The 24,054-nt window shown below is 41.7% G+C and overlaps 1 protein-coding gene across 4 annotated transcripts in view; it reads right to left on the bottom strand.

Moving 5' to 3' along the window:
- The window catches only part of meak7 (MTOR associated protein, eak-7 homolog), a 62,276-nt gene that overhangs the window by 12,749 nt on the left and 25,473 nt on the right, over nt 1-24,054 (bottom strand). For all 4 annotated transcript variants that reach the window (XM_063067162.1, XM_063067159.1, XM_063067161.1 and 1 more), the window contains exons 5-8: nt 20,803-21,033; nt 19,623-19,767; nt 8,488-8,928; nt 2,651-2,769 (exon numbers count right to left, since the gene is read on the bottom strand). In XM_063067162.1, the coding sequence (XP_062923232.1) occupies nt 2,651-2,769; nt 8,488-8,928; nt 19,623-19,767; nt 20,803-21,033 (936 nt within the window). The remainder of the gene's footprint in view (nt 1-2,650; nt 2,770-8,487; nt 8,929-19,622; nt 19,768-20,802; nt 21,034-24,054) is intronic.

Raw genomic sequence — 24,054 nt, forward strand, 5'->3', positions numbered from 1 at the left:
CCTGAGGACTGGGAGGAATTCAGAGTTCAGCAGAGGAGGACAAAGGGCTTAATTAGGAAGGGGAAAAAAGATTATGAGAGAAAACTGGCAGAGAACATAAAAACGGACTGTAAAAGCTTTTATAGATATGTAAAAAGGAAAAGACTGGTAAAGACAAATGTAGGTCCCCTGCAGACAGAAACAGGTGAATTGATTATGGGGAGCAAGGACATGGCAGACCAATTGAATAATTACTTTGGTTCTGTCTTCACTAAGGAGGACATAAATAATCTTCCAGAAATAGTAAGGGACAGAGGGTCCAGTGAGATGGAGGAACTGAGTGAAATACATGTTAGTAGGGAAGTGGTGTAAGATAAATTGAAGGCAGATAAATCCCCAGGGCCAGATGGTCTGCATCCTAGAGTGCTTAAGGAAGTAGCCCGAGAAATAGTGGATGCATTAGTGATAATTTTTCAAAACTCGTTAGATTCTGGACTAGTTCCTGAGGATTGGAGGGTGGCTAATGTAACCCCAATTTTTAAAAAAGGAGGGAGAGAGAAACCGGGGAATTATAGACCGGTTAGCCTAACGTCGGTGGTGGGGAAACTGCTGGAGTCAGTTATCAAAGATGTGATAACAGCACATTTGGAAAGCGGAAAAATGATCGGACAAAGTCAGCATGGATTTGTGAAAGGAAAATCATGTCTGACGAATCTCATAGAATTTTTTGAGGATGTAACTAGTAGAGTGGATAGGGGAGAACCAGTGGATGTGGTATATTTGGATTTTCAAAAGGCTTTTGACAAGGTCCCACACAGGAGATTAGTGTGCAAACTTAAAGCACACGGTATTGGGGGTAAGGTATTGGTGTGGGTGGAGAATTGGTTAGCAGACAGGAAGCAAAGAGTGGGAATAAACGGGACCTTTTCAGAATGGCAGGCGGTGACTAGTGGGGTACCGCAAGGCTCAGTGCTGGGACCCCAGTTGTTTACAATATATATTAATGACTTGGATGAGGGAATTAAATGCAGCATCTCCAAGTTTGCGGATGACACGAAGCTTGGCGGCAGTGTTAGCAGTGAGGAGGATGCTAAGAGGATGCAGGGTGACTTGGATAGGTTGGGTGAGTGGGCAAACTCATGGCAGATGCAATTTAATGTGGATAAATGTGAAGTTATCCACTTTGGTGGCAAAAATAGGAAAACAGATTATTATCTGAATGGTGGCCGATTAGGAAAAGGGGAGGTGCAACGAGACCTGGGTGTCATTATACACCAGTCATTGAAAGTGGGCATGCAGGTACAGCAGGCGGTGAAAAAGGCGAATGGTATGCTGGCATTTATAGCGAGAGGATTCGAGTACAGAAGCAGGGAGGTACTACTGCAGTTGTACAAGGCCTTGGTGAGACCACACCTGGAGTATTGTGTGCAGTTTTGGTCCCCTAATCTGAGGAAAGACATCTTTGCCATAGAGGGAGTACAAAGAAGGTTCACTAGATTGATTCCTGGGATGGCAGGACTTTCATATGAAGAAAGACTGGATGAACTGGGCTTGTACTCGTTGGAATTTAGAAGATTGAAGGGGGATCTGATTGAAACGTATAAGATCCTAAAGGGATTGGACAGGCTAGATGCAGGAAGATTGTTCCCGATGTTGGGGAAGTCCAGAACGAGGGGTCACAGTTTGAGGATAGAGGGGAAGCCTTTTAGGACCGAGATTAGGAAAAACTTCTTCACACAGAGAGTGGTGAATCTGTGGAATTCTCTGCCACAGCAAACTGTTGAGGCCAGTTCATTGGCTATGTTTAAGAGGGAGTTAGATATGGCCCTTGTGGCTACAGGGGTCAGGGGGTATGGAGGGAAGGCTGGGGCGGGGTTCTGAGTTGGATGATCAGCCATGATCATAATAAATGGCGGTGCAGGCTCGAAGGGCCGAATGGCCTACTCCTGCACCTATTTTCTATGTTTCTATGTTTCTATTAACAAAATGTGTTTCATTTGAAAAGTAGCATTTCCAAGAGTGCAACCCTTCCTTACTGCTCTATCAGATTTTATTTAAACCACCTATGCGACTACAGAAATAACTTGCTATTCCTAGCAGTTTAAAGCAACTGGAACTTAAAAACCAAAATTACTTGTCAAAACAATCGGAACTAAAAAGCTGTTGTTCTACCTTTGAGCTATGTGCTTAGCCCCCAATCTACTCACTACATACTTTTGACTGTGAGGCTATATTTAAGTTTGTTTGTTGTTGGCCAAAAAAAAAGGTGGTGACAAATCTGTATATAGGAGGGGGAGATTGAAAATCTGAATGAGCGGTGCCACAATAACTTAAGTTAACTCAATTAATGTAAGCAAAACCAAAGAGCTGATTTTCATCTAGAATTGGAGTAAGTCAGAGATCCATAAGCCAGTCTTCATTAAGGGAATGGAGGTGGACTGTGTCAGCAGCTTTAAATTCCTTGGCACTAACATAATCAGATGATCTGTCCTGGGACCAGCGTATTAGTCTCATAATAAAGAGGGCACTACTGTGCCTCTACATTCTTAAAAGTTTGGGTAGATTCAGCATGTCAACAAAAACTTAGTCAACCTTCGAGAAATGTGCAACGGAGAGAAACCCAACATTACTTTTCACTTCTACATTGGAGTTTGGCTAGCCCAATACTCACAAGTCCATTTGGCATGGTTTGCTGGCCAACATTCAGGTACATATAGTGTTCATTGTATCCCGTACAGCTGTAGATCCCCAGCTTTGGATTAAGAGTAAATAAAAAGCATCTGCTATCCCCTGCAATATACATCAAAAAATGTAAAATTATTTATTACTGGAAAATAACAAATGTACATTTATATAACAAGTCATCACAGCCTAAGGAGGTACCAAAATGATTACTTGTGCAGGAATCACGTAATTGTTGGTCAAGTAAGAAAACACAGCAATCACTTATATACTTTAGTTTTCAAAACCAGCTAATGAACAACTGACTGAATAACGAGACCATAAGCAGAATTAGGCCATTCGATCCATTGAGTCTGCTTCGCCATTCCACCATGGCTGATTTATTATCCCTCTGAGCCCCATTCTCCCGCTTTCTCTCCGTAACATCTGACACCTTCATTAACCTTTCAAAGTAAATTTATTACCAAAGTACATACATGTCACCATATAGAACACTGATTTTCTTGTAGGCGTACACAGTAGATCCAAGAAACACAAAAGAATCAATGAATGACCACACCCAACAGGACAAACAACCAATGTGCAAAAGACAACAAACTATGCAAATACAATAGAAATAAATAAGCAATATACATCAAGAACATGAAGAGTCCTTGAAAGTAAATCCATAGCTTGTAGAACAGTTCAGTGATGTTCAACAGTTCAAAAAAGAGAAGTTGAGTGAAGTTATCCCCTCTGATTCAAGAACCTGATGATTGAAGTGTAACAGCTATTCATGAACCTGGTGGTGTGGGTCCCGAGGCTCCGGTACTTTCTTCCTGATGGCAGCAGTGAGAAGAGAACGTGGCCTGGTGGGGGTGGGGGTCCTTCACGATGAATGCTGCCTTCCTGCAACAGCACTCCATGTAGGCTAAAGATGTCAGTTCATTGGCTATATTTAAGAGGGAGTTAGATATGGCCCTTGTGGCTACGGGGATCAGGGGGTATGGAGGGAAGGCTGGGGCGGGGTTCTGAGTTGGATGATCAGCCATGATCATAATAAATGGCGGTGCAGGCTCGAAGGGCCAAATGGCCTACTCCTGCACCTATTTTCTATGTTTCTATGTTTCTATGAACATTTCAGCCAATTGATCAGTACAGGTCTGTAGTACATGGCCAGGTACCCCATCTGGGCAGAATACTTTTTGTGGGTTCTCCCTCCTGAAGGGTGTTCTCACATTGGCCTCAGAGGTTGAAATCACAGGATCACTGAGACCAGTGGGAGTTCGTGAAGTTTCCTCCATGTGTTAATCGTCAAAGCGAGCACAGAAGGTATTGAGCTCATCTGGGAACAAAGCTTTATTGTCCCCATTAGTGCCTTGCCAAAGCTGTCAAGTATCTTCAAGTGATTCATGTTTGGTCCACAATTGTCACTTTGCAAGTGAAGTGGCTTTCAAAGATTGTACCAGGACATCTCGAGTCTTATTTGTTCACCAGACCTGAAGCCACTGACCGGGCTGGCCCCCAGCAGATTGTGTATCTCATGGTTCATGCAGGGTTTCTGGTTGGAGAAGACTCCGAATGGTTTTGTGAGGACACACTCCTCATTCAGATCCTTAAATGAATCTGTAAACACAGCCCAGTACACAGACTTGAACGAATCCTGTAATTGCTCCGCCATCTCCCGCAACCATCTCTTTATTGTCTTTATCTCTGGAACTTTGATCTTTGCATCAGCCTCTATGCGGGTTGAAGGACAGCCAAGTGATCATATTTCCCAAATTGCAGTCTAGGCATGGAACGGTAAGCATTCCTTATTGTAGAGTGTGTTGGGTCTTCTAGTACTGCAGGTTATATGTCATTAATAATGACTGGGCAGAGATCAATACAAACAAGCCTGATTGAAGTCCCTGGAGGAAACACACGTGGTCACGGGGAGAACGTACTAAGTCCTTACAGAGACAGCAGCGGTAACGGCACCCGGGTGGTATGATACTGTAAAGCATTATGCAAACCACTATGCTGCCATGCCACCCCTATTAGTCCTGTTAGTGCTTCTAGGAGGTTAAGTGGGGGGTGAGGAGTGGGGAAGCAGAGAGTTCATATCATAACCTTGTATCATAACATATTAGAGATGCACTCTAAACTCATATTGCACATCTTTTTCAGCTCTGCCAAAAGAAACATTAAAACAAGTCAATGAACAGGGGGAATAGGCAGGTGATAGAGAAGGGATGCGCTCAGACTGGTGGGTTGAGATGTGTCTATTTTAATGCAAGGAGTATCATGAACAAAACAGATCAGCTTAGAGCCAGAGTGTGGATCAGTACCTGCAGCTATGATGTTGTGGCCATTACAGAGACTTGGATGGCTATGGGACAGGAATGGCTACTTAAGAGTGTCAGGAATTAAATGTTTTGGAAAGGACAGACGGGGGAGCAAAAGAGGTGGGGACATGGCACTGCTGATCAGAGATAGTGTCACGGCTGCAGAAAAGGAGGAAGTCATGGAGGGATTGTCTACTGAGCCTCTGTGGGTGGAAGTTAAGAACAGGAAGGGGTCAATAACTCTACTGGGTGTTTCTTATAGACACCCAATAATAACAGGGACATTGTGGAGCAGCTAGGGAGACAGATTCTGGAACAGTACAATAATAACAGGGTTGTCGTGATGGGAGATTTTAATTTCCCCAATATTGATTGGCATCTCCCTACAGCAAGGGGTTTAGATGGGGTGGAGTTTGCTAGGTGCGTTCAGGAAGGTTTCCTGACACAATATGTAGATAAATCTAAAGCGGAGAGGCTGTACTTGATCTGGTATTGGGAAATGAACCTGGTTAGGTGCCAGGTCTCTCAGTGGGACAGCATTTTGGAGATAGTGATCACAATTCTATTTTCTTCACCATAGCATTGGAGAGGTATAGGAGCAAACAAGTTAGGAAAATGTTTAATTGGAGTAAGGGGAAATATGAAGCTATCAGGCAGGAACTTGGAAGTATAAAATGGGATCAGATGTTCTCAGGAAAATGTACGGCAGAAATCTGGCAAATGTTCAGGAGATATTTGCATGGCATTCTGCATAGGTACATTCCAATGAGACAGGGAAAGGATGGTAGGGTACAGGAACCATGGTGTACAAAGGCTGTTGAAAATCTAGTCAAGAAGAAAAGAAAAGCTTACGAAAGGTTCAAAAAACTAGGTAATGATAGAAATCTAGAAGATTATAAGGCTAACAGGAAGGAACCTAAGAATGAAATTAGGAGAGCCAGAAGGGGCCATGAGAAGGCCTTGGCGAGCAGGATTAAAGAAAACCCCCAAGGCATTCTACAAGTATGTGAAGAGCAAGAGGATAAGACGCAAGAGAATAGGACCAATCAAGTATGACAGTGGAAAAGTGTGTATGGAGCCAGAAGAAATAGCAGAAGTACTAAATGAATACTTTGCTTCAGTATTCACTGTGGAAAAGGACCTTGGCGATTGTAGTGATGACTTACAGCGGACTGAAAAGCTTGGGCATGTAGATATTAAGAAAGAGGATGCGCTGCAGCTTTTGGAAAGCATCAAATTGGATAAATCACGGGGACCAGATGAGAAATACCCCAGGCTACCGTGGGAGGTGAGGGAGGAGATTGCTGAGCCTCCGGTAATGATCTTTGCATCATCAATGAGATGATGCAAAGAGGTTCTGGAGGATTGGAGGGTTGCAGATGTTGTTCCCTTATTCAAAAAAGGGACTAGAGATAGCACAGGAAATCATAGACCAGTGAGTCTTACTTCAGTGGTTGGTAAGTTGATGGAAAAGATCCTGAGAGGCAGGATTTATGAACATTTAGAGAGGCATATGATTAGGAATAGTCAGCTTGGCATTGTCAAAGTCAGGTTGTGCCTTACAAACCTGATTAAATTTTTTGAGGAAGTGACTAAACACATTGATGAAGATAGAGCCGTAGATGTAGTGTATATCGGTTTCAGCAAGGCGTTTGATTAAGGTATCCCATGCAAGGCTTATTGAGAAAGTAAGGAGGCATGGGATCCAAGGGAGCATTGCTTTGTGGATTCAGAATTGGCTTGTCCACAGAAGGCAAAGAGTGGTTGTAGACGGGTCATATTCTGCATGGAGGTCGATGACCAGTGGTGTGCCTCAGGGATCTATTCTGGGACCCCCTCTCTTAGTGATTTTTATAAATGACCTGGATGAGGAAGTGGAAGAATGGGTTAGTAAATTTGCTGATGACACAAAAGTTGGGAGTGTTGTGGATAGTATGGAGGGCTGTCAGAGGTTACGGCAGGCCATCGATAGGATGCAAAACTGGGCTGAGAAGTGGCAGATATTCAACCCAGATAAATGTGAGATAGTTCACTTTGGTAAGTCAAATACGATGGCAGAATATAGTATTAATGGTAAGACTCTTGGCTGTGTGGAGGATAATCAGAGGGATCTCAGGGTCCGTGTCCTGAGGACGCTCAAAGCAGCGGCACAGGTTGACTGTATGGTTAAGAAGGCATACGGTGTATTGGCCTTCATCAACCATGGGATTGAGTTCAACAGCCGAGAGGTAATGTTACAGCTATATAGGACCTTGGTCAGACCCCACTTGGAGTACTGTGCTCAGTTCTGAACACTTCACTACAGGAAGGACGTGGAAACTATGGAAAGGGTGCAAAGGAGATTTACAAGGATGTTGCCTCGTTTGGGGAGTATGCCTTAAGAGAATAGGTTGAGTGAACTTGGTCTTTTTTCCTTGGAGAGATGGAGGATGAGAGGTTACCTGGTAGAGGCATATTAAGATGATGAGAGGTATTGATCGTGTAGATAGTCAGAGGTACAGCATTGTGGGCCGAAGGGCCTGTATTGTGCTGTAGGTTTTCTATGTTTCTAACATATATAAATCTTAAAGAATGTCCATAGAAGTACAAACAGCAAATTATTTCTATATAAAAATTATTAGAACATTATTACTTTGAATTTATGAGTTCAGTGATTACACTCACATACTTTCTATAACATGGGCGTAAAATGTATGCTAAAAACAGTTACAATGCTAATTTATAAACACAGTTGCTGCTCCAATCGTACTGTATCCCTGACAACAATCGTATAATATTCTACACCAAGTATGAATCTGGCTGTTGAGTGAATGCTATTTAGGGTGTGCAGAATCTCCTTTGCGTTCTTGCCAGTTAACTTTCACCATTGAAGCATGCTGGGAAGCTCATCCAAAGGAACCGTGAAAACATGTTCCTAAAAAAATTAACTTTATAGCAGTGTCTGGAGATGATTCTTTTGCACTTCCTTCTCACTATTTTTTTACAAAAATTAATAGGTAGTTTTCAATTTGAATCCTAGAGTGACATCCTGAACTGAGGCTGTGTTGTCAGCCATAATTCAGATTCAAAGTTTGACTGTTTTTTCAGGGATGTGGTGCAGAATTCCTGAAGCAACATGTAGCCTTAATGCACAGAATTCATGGTATTTAATGCTGACAACACCATTAATCTCCATCTCCTGGAACTAAATTAAAAGAAAATGGCTTGTTGTGTTGAATAAGGATTGGAAATGCGTCTTGGACTTTCAACTTACTGGACACTTAAAACCAACTTCAAGTCAACTTAAAATTAATATTGATAGTAGGTACTTGCTAATTGGTTGCCTGAGCATTTAGACTGAGAACAATTCGTACAGTGAATGTGATTCGACATACACAGAGACCAGCCCAAGGCAAGAGTGTGAATTTTAATGCTGGGTCAGATAATAGCTCAGGATAAGAATTTTCAGCATAAATTTAACAATAGAAAAATAAACACTATTCGTAATTAAACATTATACCATCACTTAATGATATTTTACCTTGGAACTGTGGCTTCAGCTCCCAGCTGCAGGAGGCAAAACCACCAAAGATGTATCCAAGTGAATCCTTCACAACCAACAACGTTGGTCCTTTGTGAATAATCTGAGTGGAAAGACGAGAAAAACTTTCCCCGTGGGCTTGAGAGGAGAACAACAGCTTCCATTGTCTCTGGTTCCTTGAAGGCAAGTTGGGTTTGAGATAAATGACAGAAGGGATATCCAAAACAGTAAATATCCCAGAATATTCTATACCCAAACACAGTGGCAGCATCTGGTTTGGATTGAAGAGTTCACCTTGGTACTCTGATTTTGTAAGATGAAGAGCCAGAGCAACCAGTGCATGGAGAAAACTAACGATCAGAGAGGCTCTGCACATCCAATCCTTTAAGGCATCCTGTCCAAGTTCTACAGTTTGCAAATGCTCCACAGATAGATCTTTTCCTGTCATCATCAAAAGAAAGATAAAAATATTGAACGTTATTGATCAGTGTATCAGATTCTCTATGAAACTGAACATCATCAGCAAAAAGATTATCAGGTCAGCCAACCTTCTGTGCAAGAGATGATTTCTTTATAGCAATGAAATCTGAAAAGGTCAAAATAATTCTCCAGTGAAGTGCCAAGGCACTATTATATTATACTGAGAAATTCACTTTGTTTGCACTGAAGCACTTTTCATTGGAGCAGAGACAGCTATGAGCAAACTTGACAGAAATGTTTAAAACTGTAAACTGCCTTAAGTATAGATGAAAAATGTGCTTTCAGTGTTGGAAGTGTCAACTAGCAAGGCCATCTGATGCAAGGTGAGACAATGGGGAAACAAAAACAGAAAATGATAGCAGGGCTCAGCAGGTCAACTATTATCTGCAGGAGGATAACCTTTTAACCTTTTAAAAGACTCTTTGTCCTGACATAACTAAAACATTAACTCTGTTTCACTTTTCATTTATCATGTCTGATCTGCTGAGTGCTTCGAGCATATTTTTTTCAGATTTCCAGCATACACAGCTTTATTTTTTGATTTTCAGATGATAAGGAATATTACAAGCTGAGATCAGGAATGCAGTGTCATGATAGGGTATTTGATCGGATCTTTCAAAAGGATACTGAATAAACATTTCCAGATGAAGAGTCTTGGCCTGAAATGTCAACTGTTTACTCTTTTCCATAGATGCTGCCTGGCCTGTTGAATTCCTCCAGTATTTTGTGTGTGTTGCCAAATATTTCTTGGGATTTTTTTTAAATAAAGGAGGAATAGAGAGGAAGAGAAGTAGAAAAATTGTATACAAAGAAGTCAGCACAAGCATGATACAGCAGATACAGCAAATGGTTTCCTCTGCACTAGATCACAGAATGATTCTATGCTACATGGCCTGCTTGCAACTTAGTAATTCCATGGATCTCTACGGAGAGCATGAGTGAGAGATAATGATTAATAAGTCAATTACAAAGCATATTTTGCATCAATGTGGATAATTATTTGAAAAATCACTTCAATGGGTTTTTGACACTGCAAATATGGGCCTAGAATATTAAGATTCTGTTTCTTATCACCTGAAAAAGTTATGTCTGCCCTGTCCTCCAATTCCTTAATTTTGTTGCACTGCAAATGATGCACAAAATGCACCTTCTATTAACATCTGCCCTGCATTTAAAACAAAAGCACAGGAACCATATACAAGCATCGCATTTCTCCGCACCAATAAAAATGTCCTTCAGGCAGTTTTAGTTTGCTCATCATTTACAAGTAAAAAGTTGATATTGACTTGAAACTTGAGCTCAATTTCTCTTTTCCCAGGACCTGCCAGGCTTGTACTGTTTCCAGCATTTTCTATTTGGAGTGAGAAATTTTTAGGATGTGCTTTGAGCAGAGCCCAGTTGGAGGGATCAGAGACCTGAGAAGACATAGCTTACTCAGATTTACCAATTAAGTAGAAAAGGCAGCGACTTGCAGCAATTTGAAGCTTTGAGCAGCGGCCAATCAGCATTCGGGCTTGATGGGCAAGGACAAATTAAATTATACCCACCATTGTCAGAGGGGTCAGAGTTAGAGTGGAAATTTGGAGGTTTCAGCTCTTCGAGGTTTCCACAAGTAGAGGCTCAAGTCAGAGAGGGCAAAAAAGCTGTAAGTAGACTCTGGATCATTCAGGAAGATTGGGGGGGTGTGATAGAGGCAATTATTATACCCAATGTCAGGAAGGGAAAGGGGTTAAGGAGCCAGTGCAGAGTAGCCCTGCGGCCATCCCCCTCAACAACAGTTATACTACTTTGAATATTATTGGGGTGGGGGGGGCAGTGGTGACCTAGCCCAGGGAAGTCACAGCGGTCCAGTCTCAGGCACTCATTCTGACTCTGCGATTCAGAAGTGAAGCTGGGGAAAGGAGGGAAACAGAAAGGAGGTTCCGTGGACAAGAATAAGGTTCCGGATGGTAGTCTGGGATTTTTAGGATCGAGTCCCCAGCATTCTTAAGTGGGAGGGTGAACAGCTAAGAGATTGTGGTCCACGTAGGTACCAATGACATGGGTAGAATAAGTGATGAGATTCTACTAAGGGAGTTCAGGGAGTTAGGTGCTAAGAAAAAGGGCAGGATCTCCAGGGTTATGATCTCAGGGTTGCTATGCATGTCACATGCTGTAAAGCCAGCAAAAGGAAGATAAAACAGTTTAACATACAGCTGAGAAGTTGGCATAGGAGGGAGGACATAAGATTTTTGGGTCATTAGGCTCTCTTACATCGAAGGTAGGACGTGTACAAAGGAGAAGGTTTGCACCTGAACTGGAAGGGGACTAATATCCTTTTAGGAATGTTTGCTAGTGCTGCACGGCGGGGTTTAAACTAGAGTTGTAGGGAGATGGGAACCAGAATGCCAGAACAGTTAGTGGGGAGGTTGTGGAGACAGATGTTGTTAGGACTTCAGACAAAGTCAGGAATCAAAAGGATGAGCACGGTGTGACTAATGTCCAGAGCTGCGTATATTTTAATACAAGAGCTATCGTAGGAAAGGCAAATAAGCTCACGGCATGAATCAACACCTGGAATTATGATATTGTAGCCATTAGTGCGACTTGGTTGCAAGAGGGGCAAGACTGGCAGCTCAATATTCCGTAGTTCCATTGTTTTAGATGTGACAGTGGGAGGGGTCACAGGAGGGGTGGTGTTACTAGTCAGGGAAAATGTCACGGCAGTGCTCAGTCAGGACAGACTGGAGAACCTGTCTTGTGAGGTATTATGGGTAGAACTGAGAAATAAGAAAGGTATGACCATGTTAGTGGAGCTATGCTATAGACTACCCAACAGTCCGAGGGACTTATAGGAACAAATATTCAGAGATCACAGACTGTTGCAAAAAACACATTTGTTTTTATAGGTGATATTAACTTTCCACATATGGACAGGAAATCCCATACTGTAAAAGGACTAGATGGGATAGAGTTTGTCAAATATGTTCAGGAAAGTTTCCTTAATTAGTATGTAGAATTCCCAACCAGAGAGTGCACGATACTTGATCTATTAGAGAATGAGACGGGGCAGCTGACAGTAGTTTGTGTAGGGGAACACTTTTCATCAAGTGACCACAATGCCATTAGTTTCAAAGTAACTATGAGTAATGTTTAGATCTATTTCTTTTTAACGTAATGACTCCCTTAGCACCTCTTATCAACTGATAACTTATGCATGAGCATTGATCCGTTGTCCTGCGCACGTGTCTTGTGCCATTCTCTCTCTCTACAATGTGAATAAACTGCCTTCCACATTGTTTAATTTAATTGATATGTAATTGTACAGACACAACAAATTGGCGACAAGTACAAACATGAACATCAGCATATATCACCAGTTGCACTGACGGTTACATGATGACACAATTTGAAGGAAGGGAGAGAGACAGTGAGTGGAAAGAGTGAATTAGTACAGAGAAGGCCATCACAGATACTAACAAAGGGGTGCATGAGTAATAGTGCACAGTACACAGTTAGAGACGCACAATGAGCAAAAGTTAAAGTGAAAATAATTTGACGATGGCCTTAGTCAGGAAACTTGATCAATGCGATAGTGCTTATGAGGACTGGGAATTGTATATCAAGAGGGTTGAACTATATTGTAATGCGACCAACATGGATGAGGGAAAGAAAGTCTCCATGTTTCTTAACTTAATGGGTGCTAAAATGTACAAGCTGTTACACAACTTAGTAACTCCTGAAAAGCCAGCAAGCACGCCATTCGATGAAATTGTTGCAAATTTACAAAATCACTTGAGCCCTAAACAGCTAGTAATAGCTGAGAGATTTAGATTTTACAAAAGGTACCAGTCACAAGATGAAAGCATTTCTGAATAGATTGCAGAACTGCTCAAATATTCCCAATATTGTGACTTTGGAGATGGACTTTTTGATACATTAAAGGACAGGCTTGTATGTGGCATGCATAGTCAAAGCACTCAAAAAGGGCTTCTGTCATAAAGAGACCTAACCTTAGAAAGGGCACTGATCATTACAATATTGTTAAAGACAGCAGAAAAGGAAGCATCAAAACTACAGAAAAAGAGTTTAGAATGTAAAACACGCAAAATGTCCTTGAATGGTGCAAAAAGCCAACCATGTTAATGATGTGGCAAATCTGCCCATGACTGCTGGTTCAAAGAGAAAGTCTGCAAAAAGAGTCACAGACAAGGTCACATAGAGAGTGTGTGCAAGTCAGATAAAAGCACAAAGGGAAAAAACACACAGAGTGAAAAGTTTCAAACACAAAACTGAACAAATCCACAAAGTGACTGAATGTGAAAATGAATCAGACAACACAGTGTCAGATAAAGGTGAGCTGTGATGCCTAGAACTGAATAGCATTACTGAAGCAGATCGCAAAAATCATATGGATAAGAAATGTGTGTGGTATAAAACGGAAAATGGAACTGGATACTGGGTCAGCCTTGTATGTAATTTCTGAGGCTGACTACAACAGACTGTTTTCTAAGCTATTATTAGAAAAGACCTCAGTGATGCTAAAGACCTACACAGGCATAAAAGTGTCTCTCAAAGGCAAACTGAAATTAACTGTGATGTGCGGAGGCAAAACATAGCAGTTAGAACTTCATGTGTTGAAAAATGGAGGGTCGGCACTTTTCAGACAAAAATGGTTGAGAAAAATCCATTTAGACTGGCACACAATCAAGGCTCTCAATGTGTCATCAACAGGCAACCGCAGCCCAAACGGTAGCACTAACCAGAGACTGTCACAACTGTTTAACGTTAGTGAGGTGTTTGAGAAGGGTACTGGTAAACTCAAAGCCATGAAGGCCAGAATTGAACTAGGTGAAGCAGCACCAACAAGATCCCATAAAGCGCGTCCAGTGCTTTACACACTACATCCTAAAGTAGATGCTGAACTTCAGAGCTTGGAGATGTCTGGCATTTTCTCTAAAGTTGAGTGGAGCAACTGGACCACGCCCATTGTCCTGGTGATCAAGAAAAGGAAGGCCAGAGCATATGTGGGGACTTCAAAGTGAGCATCAACCCTGTGCTACATATTGTGCAGTGTCCCCTGCCACAATTAGAAAGTATTTTTATGTCTTTGGTAGGCAGGGAGAGGTTTTAAAAACTGACTTGTCACAAGCCTATCTGCAAGTGAAGGCTGAGGAGTCAAGCAGGTTCCTCACAATCAATACTCACAAGAGACCTTTCCAGAATAAACATTTCATCTTTGGCATCGCATCAGCTCCAGTAATTTGGTAAAGATCAATAGCCCAAGTGCTCCAAGATATCCCAATGTTACCTTGGTGACATCATCATGACCAACAAGAATGATGTAGAACACCTCCAGAACCTTGGTAAAGTACTTACCAGGCTGAGTGAGTACAGGTCTGCGCCCAATGAGAGAGAAATGTGACTTTTTCAAGAATGAAATGTCATATTGTGGACATGTCATTAAAAAGCAGGGATTATACAAGTCAAAGAGAAGACGGAAGCAGTGCTACAGGCACCCAAACCGGAAAATATGTCACAACTGAGGTCATACTTGGGCCTTGTAAACTACTACACCGGTTTCTCCCAAACATTGCTGCATCGCTGCATCCATTGAGCATACTGTCACAGACAAGAGCAAAGTGGGAATGGACATAAAAAAATATGAAAGAGCATTCAAGGAAACAAAGAGACAAATAAGATCCGATGAACTGCTCACCCATTATGACCCATCTCTGCCCGTCTGACTGGCATGTGATGCATGCCCTTATGGCATTGGTCCTATTTTGTCACACACTATGAAAATTGGATCTGAACGTCCAATTGCATTTGCTTCAAGATCACTGACGAGCACAGAATGCAACTATGCACAGATTGACCGAGAGGCCTGTAGTCTAGTATGGGGAATAAAGTTGCACCGCTACCTGTATGGACAAAAGTTTACTGTAATGACAGTCCACCAGCCCCTTGTGTCCATTTTCAGTCCCAGGAAGGGCATCTCAGTGATGTCTGGTACCTTTTTGCAACATTGGGCATTGTTCCTGGGAGCCCATTTTTATGACATACGAGTTCAAGGGTACCAACCAACACAGCAATGCTGACAGCTTGTCGTGTCTTCCACTGTTGACAATAGAAGAAGAAAAGTCTTCATTCTATGGCCTAGCAGAGGTGTTTCACACAGCATTGGTGGACCAGTTGCTGGTAACAATTTCTGAGATACAAAGAGAAACAAGGAATAGCCTGACATTGTCAAAAGTCTATGAAATCACCATTCAAGGATGACCAGCTCATGGTAACCCTAAGTTTCCAGAATTCTCAGTGAGATGAGAACAACTATTGGTATGTCAAAGAATTCTGATGTGTGGATCTCGTGTTGTGGTTCCCTGTAAACTGTGCACCAGAATGTTAGAGAAGCGCATGAAAGACACCTGGGTACAGTCAAGATGAAGAATCTCGCCCAGACCTACATGTGGTGGCCAGGCATAGATAGACAGATTTAAGACTTGGCCAAAATCTGTTCAGGATGCCACAAAATTCAAAAGGCACCCCCACAAGCATCGTTACACCCATGGAAGTGGTCATCTTCACCGTGGCAAAGAGTGCACATTGACTTTGCCGGGCCATTCATGAACTCTTATGTTTCTGATTGCTGTCGATGCTCAGCTGAAGTGGCCGGACGTACTACCAATTAAGTCAACCATCTCAGAAAATAATATTTCCTCTCTGAGGACTACCATCTTTAGAAATGGCTTAGCTGAACAAATTGTGAGTGACAATGGACCACAATACACATCAGAAGAGTTCAGACTATTCATGAAGAAAAATGGCATCAAACATTTCAAGTCATCTCCTCACCACCCAGCAACCAATGGGTTAGCTGTAAGGTTTATTCAAACCTTCACGAAGTCCATTAAAGCTATGGACAAGGAGGACATTTCTCTGCAGCACCAGGTGGACAACTTCCTTTTTGTGTATTAGAACTCTGCTCAGATGACAACAAATCAAACACCTGCAATGCTGTTCATCAGCAGGTATCTGAGATCTCGCACAGACCCCTGAAACCAGACCTACGGAGGGAACTGCAGAAAAAATAGTTCAGCCAGTTGCCAAGTAAATCAGCAACGAACTTTGAGTTTGGGTAGGAAGCTCTAGTGTGTGATTACTGAGAAGACAAGTGGACACCCAGCAGGATAAGTACAAGAACTGGACCACTGATGTACACAGTGGATGCTGGAGATCAGATGTGGAGGTGTCATGTTGGCCAGATACTGGATGCTCAGCCAAACAGCACACCTGAGACAACTGCATCCAACAAGATTACAGTCAGCGGACTTACCGCTCTCTGATGATCATATCACCAACAACAATGCAACACTTGCAATAGAGAAAGTTGTCTTTGACAAGACAACTGATAAACCTGATACCACTCCACAGGTACAAAGATGCTCTCCTGAAAGAAACAGAGCACCACCAAAAGACTGAGCCTTTAGAACTGTGAAGTTAATTATGGACTGTTATTGTGAAAGCATGTTTATTTGGAATATGGGTTTATGAAAGGAAACTGAATGTTTTGTATATATACTGTTTTATGTTACATTAATCGAAAGTGGGAGGAAGTGTAATCTATGGATCTATTTCTTTTAGCACTGACTCCCCTAGCACTACTAATTGATACCTTACCCACGCACAATGATCTGTTGTCCTGCACCTGCACCTTGTGCCATTCTCTCTCTCTACAAAGTGAACATATGAGTTAACCTGCTCTCCACGTGTGTGTTTTTATTTAATTGATATATGTTGTACAGACAAAACAATATGCAAAAAGATACATCTGGACCAAGGGTTTAGATTCAAAATTGGAGAAAGGTCAATTTTGATGGTATCAGAAAGGATCTGGCAAGTGTGGATTGGGACAGGCTGTTTTCTGGCAAAGGTGTGCTTAGTATGTGAGAAGAATTCAAAAGTGAAATTTTGAGAGGACAAATCTTGCATGTGCCTGTTAGAATAAGAGTTAAAGATAATGGGTGGAGAGAACCTTAACTTTCGAGGCCCTGGTTAAGCAGGAATAGGCAGGTAGGAACACATTAGGTGCTTATAGAGTATAAGAAATACAAGTGAATATTTAAGAAAGAAATCAGGAGGGCTAAAAGAAGGCAGGAGATTGCTGTAACAGACAAGTTGAAGGAATTCTACAGATAGGTTACAGATGATTACAAGGGACAAAATTAGTTCTCTGGAAGATCAGAATGGTAATCCATGTGTGGAGCCAAAACAGATGGGGGGAGATCTTGATTTTTTTTTTGCATCTGGATTTATTTAGGAGTCTATTGAAGTGAGGCAGAGTGGTATTAACTACATGCAGATTACAGAGGAGGAGGGGTTTGCTGTCCAGAGGCAAATTAGGGTGGATAAATCCCCAGGGCCTGACAATGTGCTCCTTTGGACCCCGTGGGAGGCAAGTGCAAATGTTGGCAGGGCCCTAGCAGTGATTCTTAAATCATCCTTAACAACAGGTGAGGATCATCAATGATTTTCCTTGTTCAAGAAATGCTCTAAAAATAAACAAGAAAATTGTAAGCCACTAAGCCTGGCATCAGTAGTGGGAAAGTTATTGGAAGGTATTCTGAGGGAGGAGAGAGATATATTTGAATAGAAATGGACTCATTAAGGACAGTTAGCATGGCTTCGTGTATGGTAGATCGTATCTAATCAACCTTGTAGAGCTTTTTGAGAAAGTTACCAGGAAGGTGCATGAAGGCAAGCAAGTGGATGTTGTGTACATGGACTTTAGCAAAGCCTTTGACAAAGTTCCACGGGCAAGAAAGTTCAATCACCTGACATTCAAGATGAGGTAGTAAATTGGATTAGACATTGGCTTTATGGGAGAAGCCAGAGAGTGGTAATAGATGGTTGCCTCTCTGACTGGAGGCCTATGACTGCTGCAGGGATCGGTGCTGGGTCCATTGTTGTTTGTAATCCATATCGGTATTCTAGACGATAATATGGTTAACTGGATCAGCAAATTTGCAGATGACACCAAGATTGAGGGTGTAGTGTACAGCAAGGAAGGCTATCATGGCTTGCAGAGGGATCTGGACCAGCTGGAAAAATGGACTGAAAATTGGCAGATGGAATTTAATGCAGACAAGTGCAAGATGTTGCACTTTGGTAAGACCAGCCAGGGTAGGTCTTACACAGTGAACGGTAGGGCACTGAGGAGTGTGGTAGAACAGAGCGATCTGGGAATACAGGTCCATAATTCAGTGAAAGTGGCATCACAGGAAGATAGGGTTGTAAAGAAAGTTCTCAGCACATTGGCCTTCATAAATCAATGTATTAAGTATAGGAGGTGGGATATAATGCTTAAGGCATTGGTGAGGACTAATTTGGAGCTTCTGTGCAGTATTTGTCACCAACCTACAAGAAAGATGTAAATAAGGTTGAAAGAGTGCAAAGAAAATTTACAAGGATGGAGGACCTGAGTTGTAAGGCAAGATTGAATAGGTTAGGACTTTATTACTTGGAACTCAGAAGTTCGAGAGGAGATTTGATAGAGGTATGCAAAATTATGCGGGGTATAGATAGGGTAAATGCATGCAGGCTTTTTCCACTGAGATTGGGTGGGACTACAACCAGAGGTCATGGGTTAAGGTGAAAGGTGAAACGTTTAGGGGAACATGAGGGGAAACTTCTTCACTCAGAGAGTCATGAGAGGGTGGAAGGAGCTGCCAGCACAAATGGTACATGCAAACTTGTTTCCAATGTTTAAGAGATGTTTGGATAGGTTCATAGATGGTAGTAGTATGGAGGGCTATGGTCGTGGTGCAGGTCGATGGGAGTAAGCAGTTAAGTGGCTTGGCATGGACTAGATGGGGTGAAGGGCCTTTTTATGTGCTGTACTTTTCCATCACTCTAAGAATATTCCCAGATTCCTCAGACCAGTTCAATTTTCCATGTTTAAATAGAGCAGCAGTACAGTGCAGGTACAAGAGCTTTTCCCTCTGAATTCATCCTGCAGCTTAAGTTAGCTTAATAGGGAAATAGCAAAATTCAGAAAGCTCCAAACCCACGTTCTATATTGACTCCTCACCACTGATTTATTGCAAGCTTTGATCTGGCTGAGGGTTGCCAATGAAATATACAAGGATGTAATCTAATCTTCCAGATATTGATCTTTCGTGTTACAGCACTAACAAAGTTGTAATCCAGGTTGCAGTACAACTTTGAAGATGCACTCGCTCAGAAATAGCTAGATACCATTCTCCCAGTCTAGCTCCCATGAGAAAAGTACAGGGATCAGACAATGGGCTTTTTTAAAATACACAATTTTTTCATTAACTAAGTTTCAGGCGATCATTAAAGGGGATATAATTTAAAGATAAGATTTCACCAACAGGTCAGTGAGTACAATGCAACAGAGCATGCAATACACCAGCAAGGTCTCTGATTCAATGATTAACCTGTGCCAAGTTATTGTCCTCTTTAAAATAATAACTGTGGCATGTTGAACACATAGAATTTTTAGTCATTTAGAGATACAGAATGGCAACAGGCCCTTGTGGCTCAATAAGCCCATGCTCAACAATTATATCCATGTAGCCAGTGGACATGCTAACCCATACGACTTTGGAATATGGGAGGAAACCTGAGCACCTCTACAGACAGCACAACAATACCTTTAGCCTTCAACTCTGCCATCAGATAAGCAGTCAGACGCGATGTACCCAAAATGCAATCTCCAGTTTTCTCCAAGCTCCAACCCATTAGCATCTTCTCTTCATTTAATAAGTGGATCACTGATACGATCATATCCTCTGTGAACTACATGGGGACATACAACAGTAGTACATGTCATGACGATGCAAAATAAATCGAGCAACAGTAAAAGACAGATAAAGCACCAGAACTGGCCTCAGATTCTTTAATCTTCTTTCCATATAAAAAAAATTAGAAATTATACAGCCACAGTGGGGGTTACATCTGAGCATTTAAGCACAGAGCTCAAGATAATTTGGGGTATAAGTAGCAGTGGATCTGGTAAGAAACAGATGGGTTGTCCAGACAACTGCACCAACCTTTTGGTACTCTTCAGGGAAGAGCAATGGCAAAGCATTAGCAACCCAATGCCTAAATGCATGCAGGCATGGCCAAGAGGTTCACTTGTTGATCAGACCAAATGTCAGAATGGGGGAAGAAATGTGATCCAAGTGACTTCGAACATTGATTGATTGTTGGTGTCAGATGGGGTGCATCTCACAAACTGCTGATCTCTGGGATTTTCATGCATGTCTCGAGAGTTTACAGAGAATGATGCAAAAAAAAACATCCAGTGAGCAGAAGTTCTGTGGGCAAAAACATCTTATTAATGAGAGAGGTCGGAGTGGAAAAGTGGATGGCCTACAGCAGCAGAAGACCATAAACGTATGCTCAGTGTTCACTTTAGGAAGTACAGGAGGTGTCTAGTAAACTGGCCACTGAGTGTATGTTTCTATCAGGAAATTGCTGTGGTGTGATGATGCTAAATGCAACAAAAAGACAATTCCACAATTGTAAAGAATAAAGAATTATATAAAAATAAAGTTAGATGTACAGAAATGGAATATGATGTGCATAATTAGATATTTGCATTAACAAGCAGGTGTACGGATGTACCTAATAAAGTGGTCACAGAGTGTAGATGGAAAATAAAGCCTGATCCTTGAGAATGAAGTTGAAAAGAATCATCCCCTGCAGACAGCCACTGCACAAGCTAAAAAAAACTCAATGTTTTGTAGAGGCTAGAGGTCCTGGCATGCATATTTTCCTACATAAAAGACAGACAACTGCTGAAAATTAGGGCAACTTTAGTGGCCTTACCTCTTTTACTTGCCTCCCTGTTACAAGGCTGTCAGGTTCACTGGAAATCATATGCATAACGACAAAACTTCTTTCTTCCACGCAGCCTCGCATGGTGTAATAAAGAAAGGAAAGAAACTGTTTCTTGCTTACAGAGTCAGCGACGTTTGACTTTTTCATTGGATGAATGTTCCTCATTCCATTGTACATTCGAATAATCATTCGTCCTGTTACTACTCCATCAATATAGGCCTAAAGAGACGAAAAACAACATCACCCACCTTTGTACAAAATTAGGGCAGCAGTGTGCAGTTAGAAGAGCTGTGCCTAATAGCTTCAGAGATCTGGGTTCAATCCAGACCTCATGTCTCTATACTTTTTGCATGGTCACCCCAAAACCGCATGAGTTTCCCCCAGATGCTTGTGTTTCTTCCAATATCCCAAAAATGTGCAGATGGTAGGTTAATTGGCTCCTGCTTTGTAGTTAAGAATTAGAAGCTGGCTGGAATCGAAGTGAATGTGGAGAGAACAAAATGAGTGGGTGACATCTAAAACTTCGGCAAACTGGTTGCATCACAGCCTGGAATGTAAACACCAAAAGCCCTTGAACAGAAGATCCGACAAAAAGTAGTAGATATAGCCCAGTCAATCACGAGTAAAGCCTTCCCCACCGTTGAGCACAGCTATGTGCAGCATTGCTGCAGGATCCATAATCAAGGACCCCACCACCCAGGACATGCTTTCTTCTCACCGCTGCTATCAGGAAGAAAGAACAGGACACTCAGGACTCTCACTACCAGGTTCAGGAACAATATGCCCCTCAACTATCCAAAGGGGATAGCTTCACTCAACTTCACTTGTCCCATCATTGAAATGTTCCCACAATCTATGAACTCATTTTCAAGATCAGGACTCTTCATCTCACGTTCTTGATATTCATTGATATTTTTCTTTTTGTGTTTGCGCAGTTGGTTGTCTCTTGCACAATGGTTAAAATGCCCAAGTTAGTGGAATCTTTCCATATAACCATATAACAATTACAGCACGGAAACAGGCCATCTCGGCCCTTCTAGTCCGTACCGAACTCTTACTCTCACCTAGTCCCACCGACCTGCACTCAGCCCATAACCCTCCATTCCTTTCCTGTCCATATATCTATCCAATTTAACTTTAAACAACAACATTGAACCTGCCTCAACCACTTCTGCTGGAAGCTCATTCCACACAGCTACCACTCTGAGTAAAGAAGTTCTCCCTCATGTTACCCCTAAACTTTTGCCCTAAACTCTCAATTCATGTCCTCTTGTTTCAATCTCCCCCACTCTCAATGGAAAAAGCCTGTCCACGTCAACTCTATCTATCCCCCTCATAATTTTAAATACCTCTATCAAGTCCCCCCTCAACCTTCTATGTTCCAAAGAGTAAAGACCCAACTTGTTCAACCTTTCTCTGTAACTTAGGTGATGAAACCCAGACAACATTCTAGTAAATCTTCTCTGTACTCTCTCTAATTTGTTGACATCTTTCCTATAATTCGGTGACCAAAACTGTACACAATGCTCCAAATTTGGCCTCACCAATGCCTTGTACAATTTCAACATTACATCCCAACTCCTATACTCAATGCTCTGATTTATAAAGGCCAGCATACCAAAAGCTTTCTTCACCACCCTATCCACATGAGATTCCACCTTCAGGGAACTATGCACCATTATTCCTAGATCCCTCTGTTCCACTGCATTCTTCAATGCTCTACCATTTATCATGTATGTCCTATTTTGATTAGTCCTACCAAAATGTAGCACCTCACTTTTATCAACATTAAACTCCATCTGCCATCTTTCAGCCTACTCTTCTAACTGGCCTAAATCTCTCTGCAAGCTTTGAAAACTTACTTCATTATCGACAACTCCAGCTATCTTAGTATCATCAGCATACTTACTAATCCAATTTACCACCTCATCATCCAGATCATTAATGTATATGACAAATGATAATTGGACCCAGTACAGATCCCTGAGGCACACCACTAGTCACCGACCTCCAATCTGACAAACAGTTATCCACCACCACTCTCTGGCGTCTCCCATCCAGCCACTGCTGAATCCATTTTACTACTTCAATATTAATACCTAACGACTGAACCTTCCTAACCAACCTTCCATGTGAGACCTTGTCAAAGGCCTTACTGAAGTCCATATAGACAACATCCACCGCTTTACCCTCATCAACTTTCCTAGTAACCTCTTCAAAAAATTCAATAAGGTTAGTCAAACATGACCTTCCACGCACAAATCCATGTTGACTGTTCCTAATCAGACCGTGTCTATCCAGATAATTATATATACCATCTCTAAGAATACTTTCCATCAATTTACCCACCACTGACGTCAAACTCACAGGCTGATAATTGCTAGGTTTAGTCTTAGAACCCTTTTTAAGCAATGGAACCACATGAGAAATACGCCAATCCTCCGGCACCATCCCCGTTTCTAATGACATTTGAAATATTTCTGTCAGAGCCCCTGTTATTTCCACACTAACTTGCCTCAAGGTCCTAGGGAATATCCTGTCAGGACCCAGAGACTTATCCACCTTTGTATTCCTTAAAAGCTCCAGTACTTCCTCTTCTTTAATCATCATAGTTTCCATAGCTTCCCTACCTGTTTCCCTTACAATTCAATATCCTTCTCCTTAGTGAATACCGAAGAAAAGAAATTGTTCAGAATCTCCCCCATCTCTTTTGGCTCCCCACATAGCTGTCCACTCTGATTCTCTAAGGGACCAATTTTATCCCTCCCTATCCTTTTGCTATTAATATAATGGTAGAAACCCTTGGGATTTATTTTCACCTTACTTGCCAAAGCAACCTCATATCTTCTTTTACCTTTTCTAATTTCTTTCTTAAGATTCTTTTTACATTCGTTTTTTTCTTTTTACATTCTTCCATGATTATTATTTATGATTATTATTTTATTATGGATTTATTGAATATACAAACAAGAAAATGAATCTCAGGGTTGCACACATTTTTCGTCCCTCTTCCCTCTGGGAGAAGGCTCAGGAGTTTGAAGACTCGTACGGTCAGATTTGGGAACAGCTTCTTTCCAACTGTGATAAGACTGCTGAACGGATCCTGACCCGGATATGGGCCGTACCCTCCAAATATCCAGATCTGCCTCTCGGTTTTTTTGCACTACCTTACTTTCCATTTTCTATTTTCTATCTATGATTTATCATTTAAATTTTTAATATTTACTATCAATTTGTACT

This window comes from Mobula hypostoma, chromosome 14, assembly GCF_963921235.1.
Source record: "Mobula hypostoma chromosome 14, sMobHyp1.1, whole genome shotgun sequence".
NCBI classification, from domain to species: Eukaryota; Metazoa; Chordata; class Chondrichthyes; order Myliobatiformes; family Myliobatidae; genus Mobula; species Mobula hypostoma.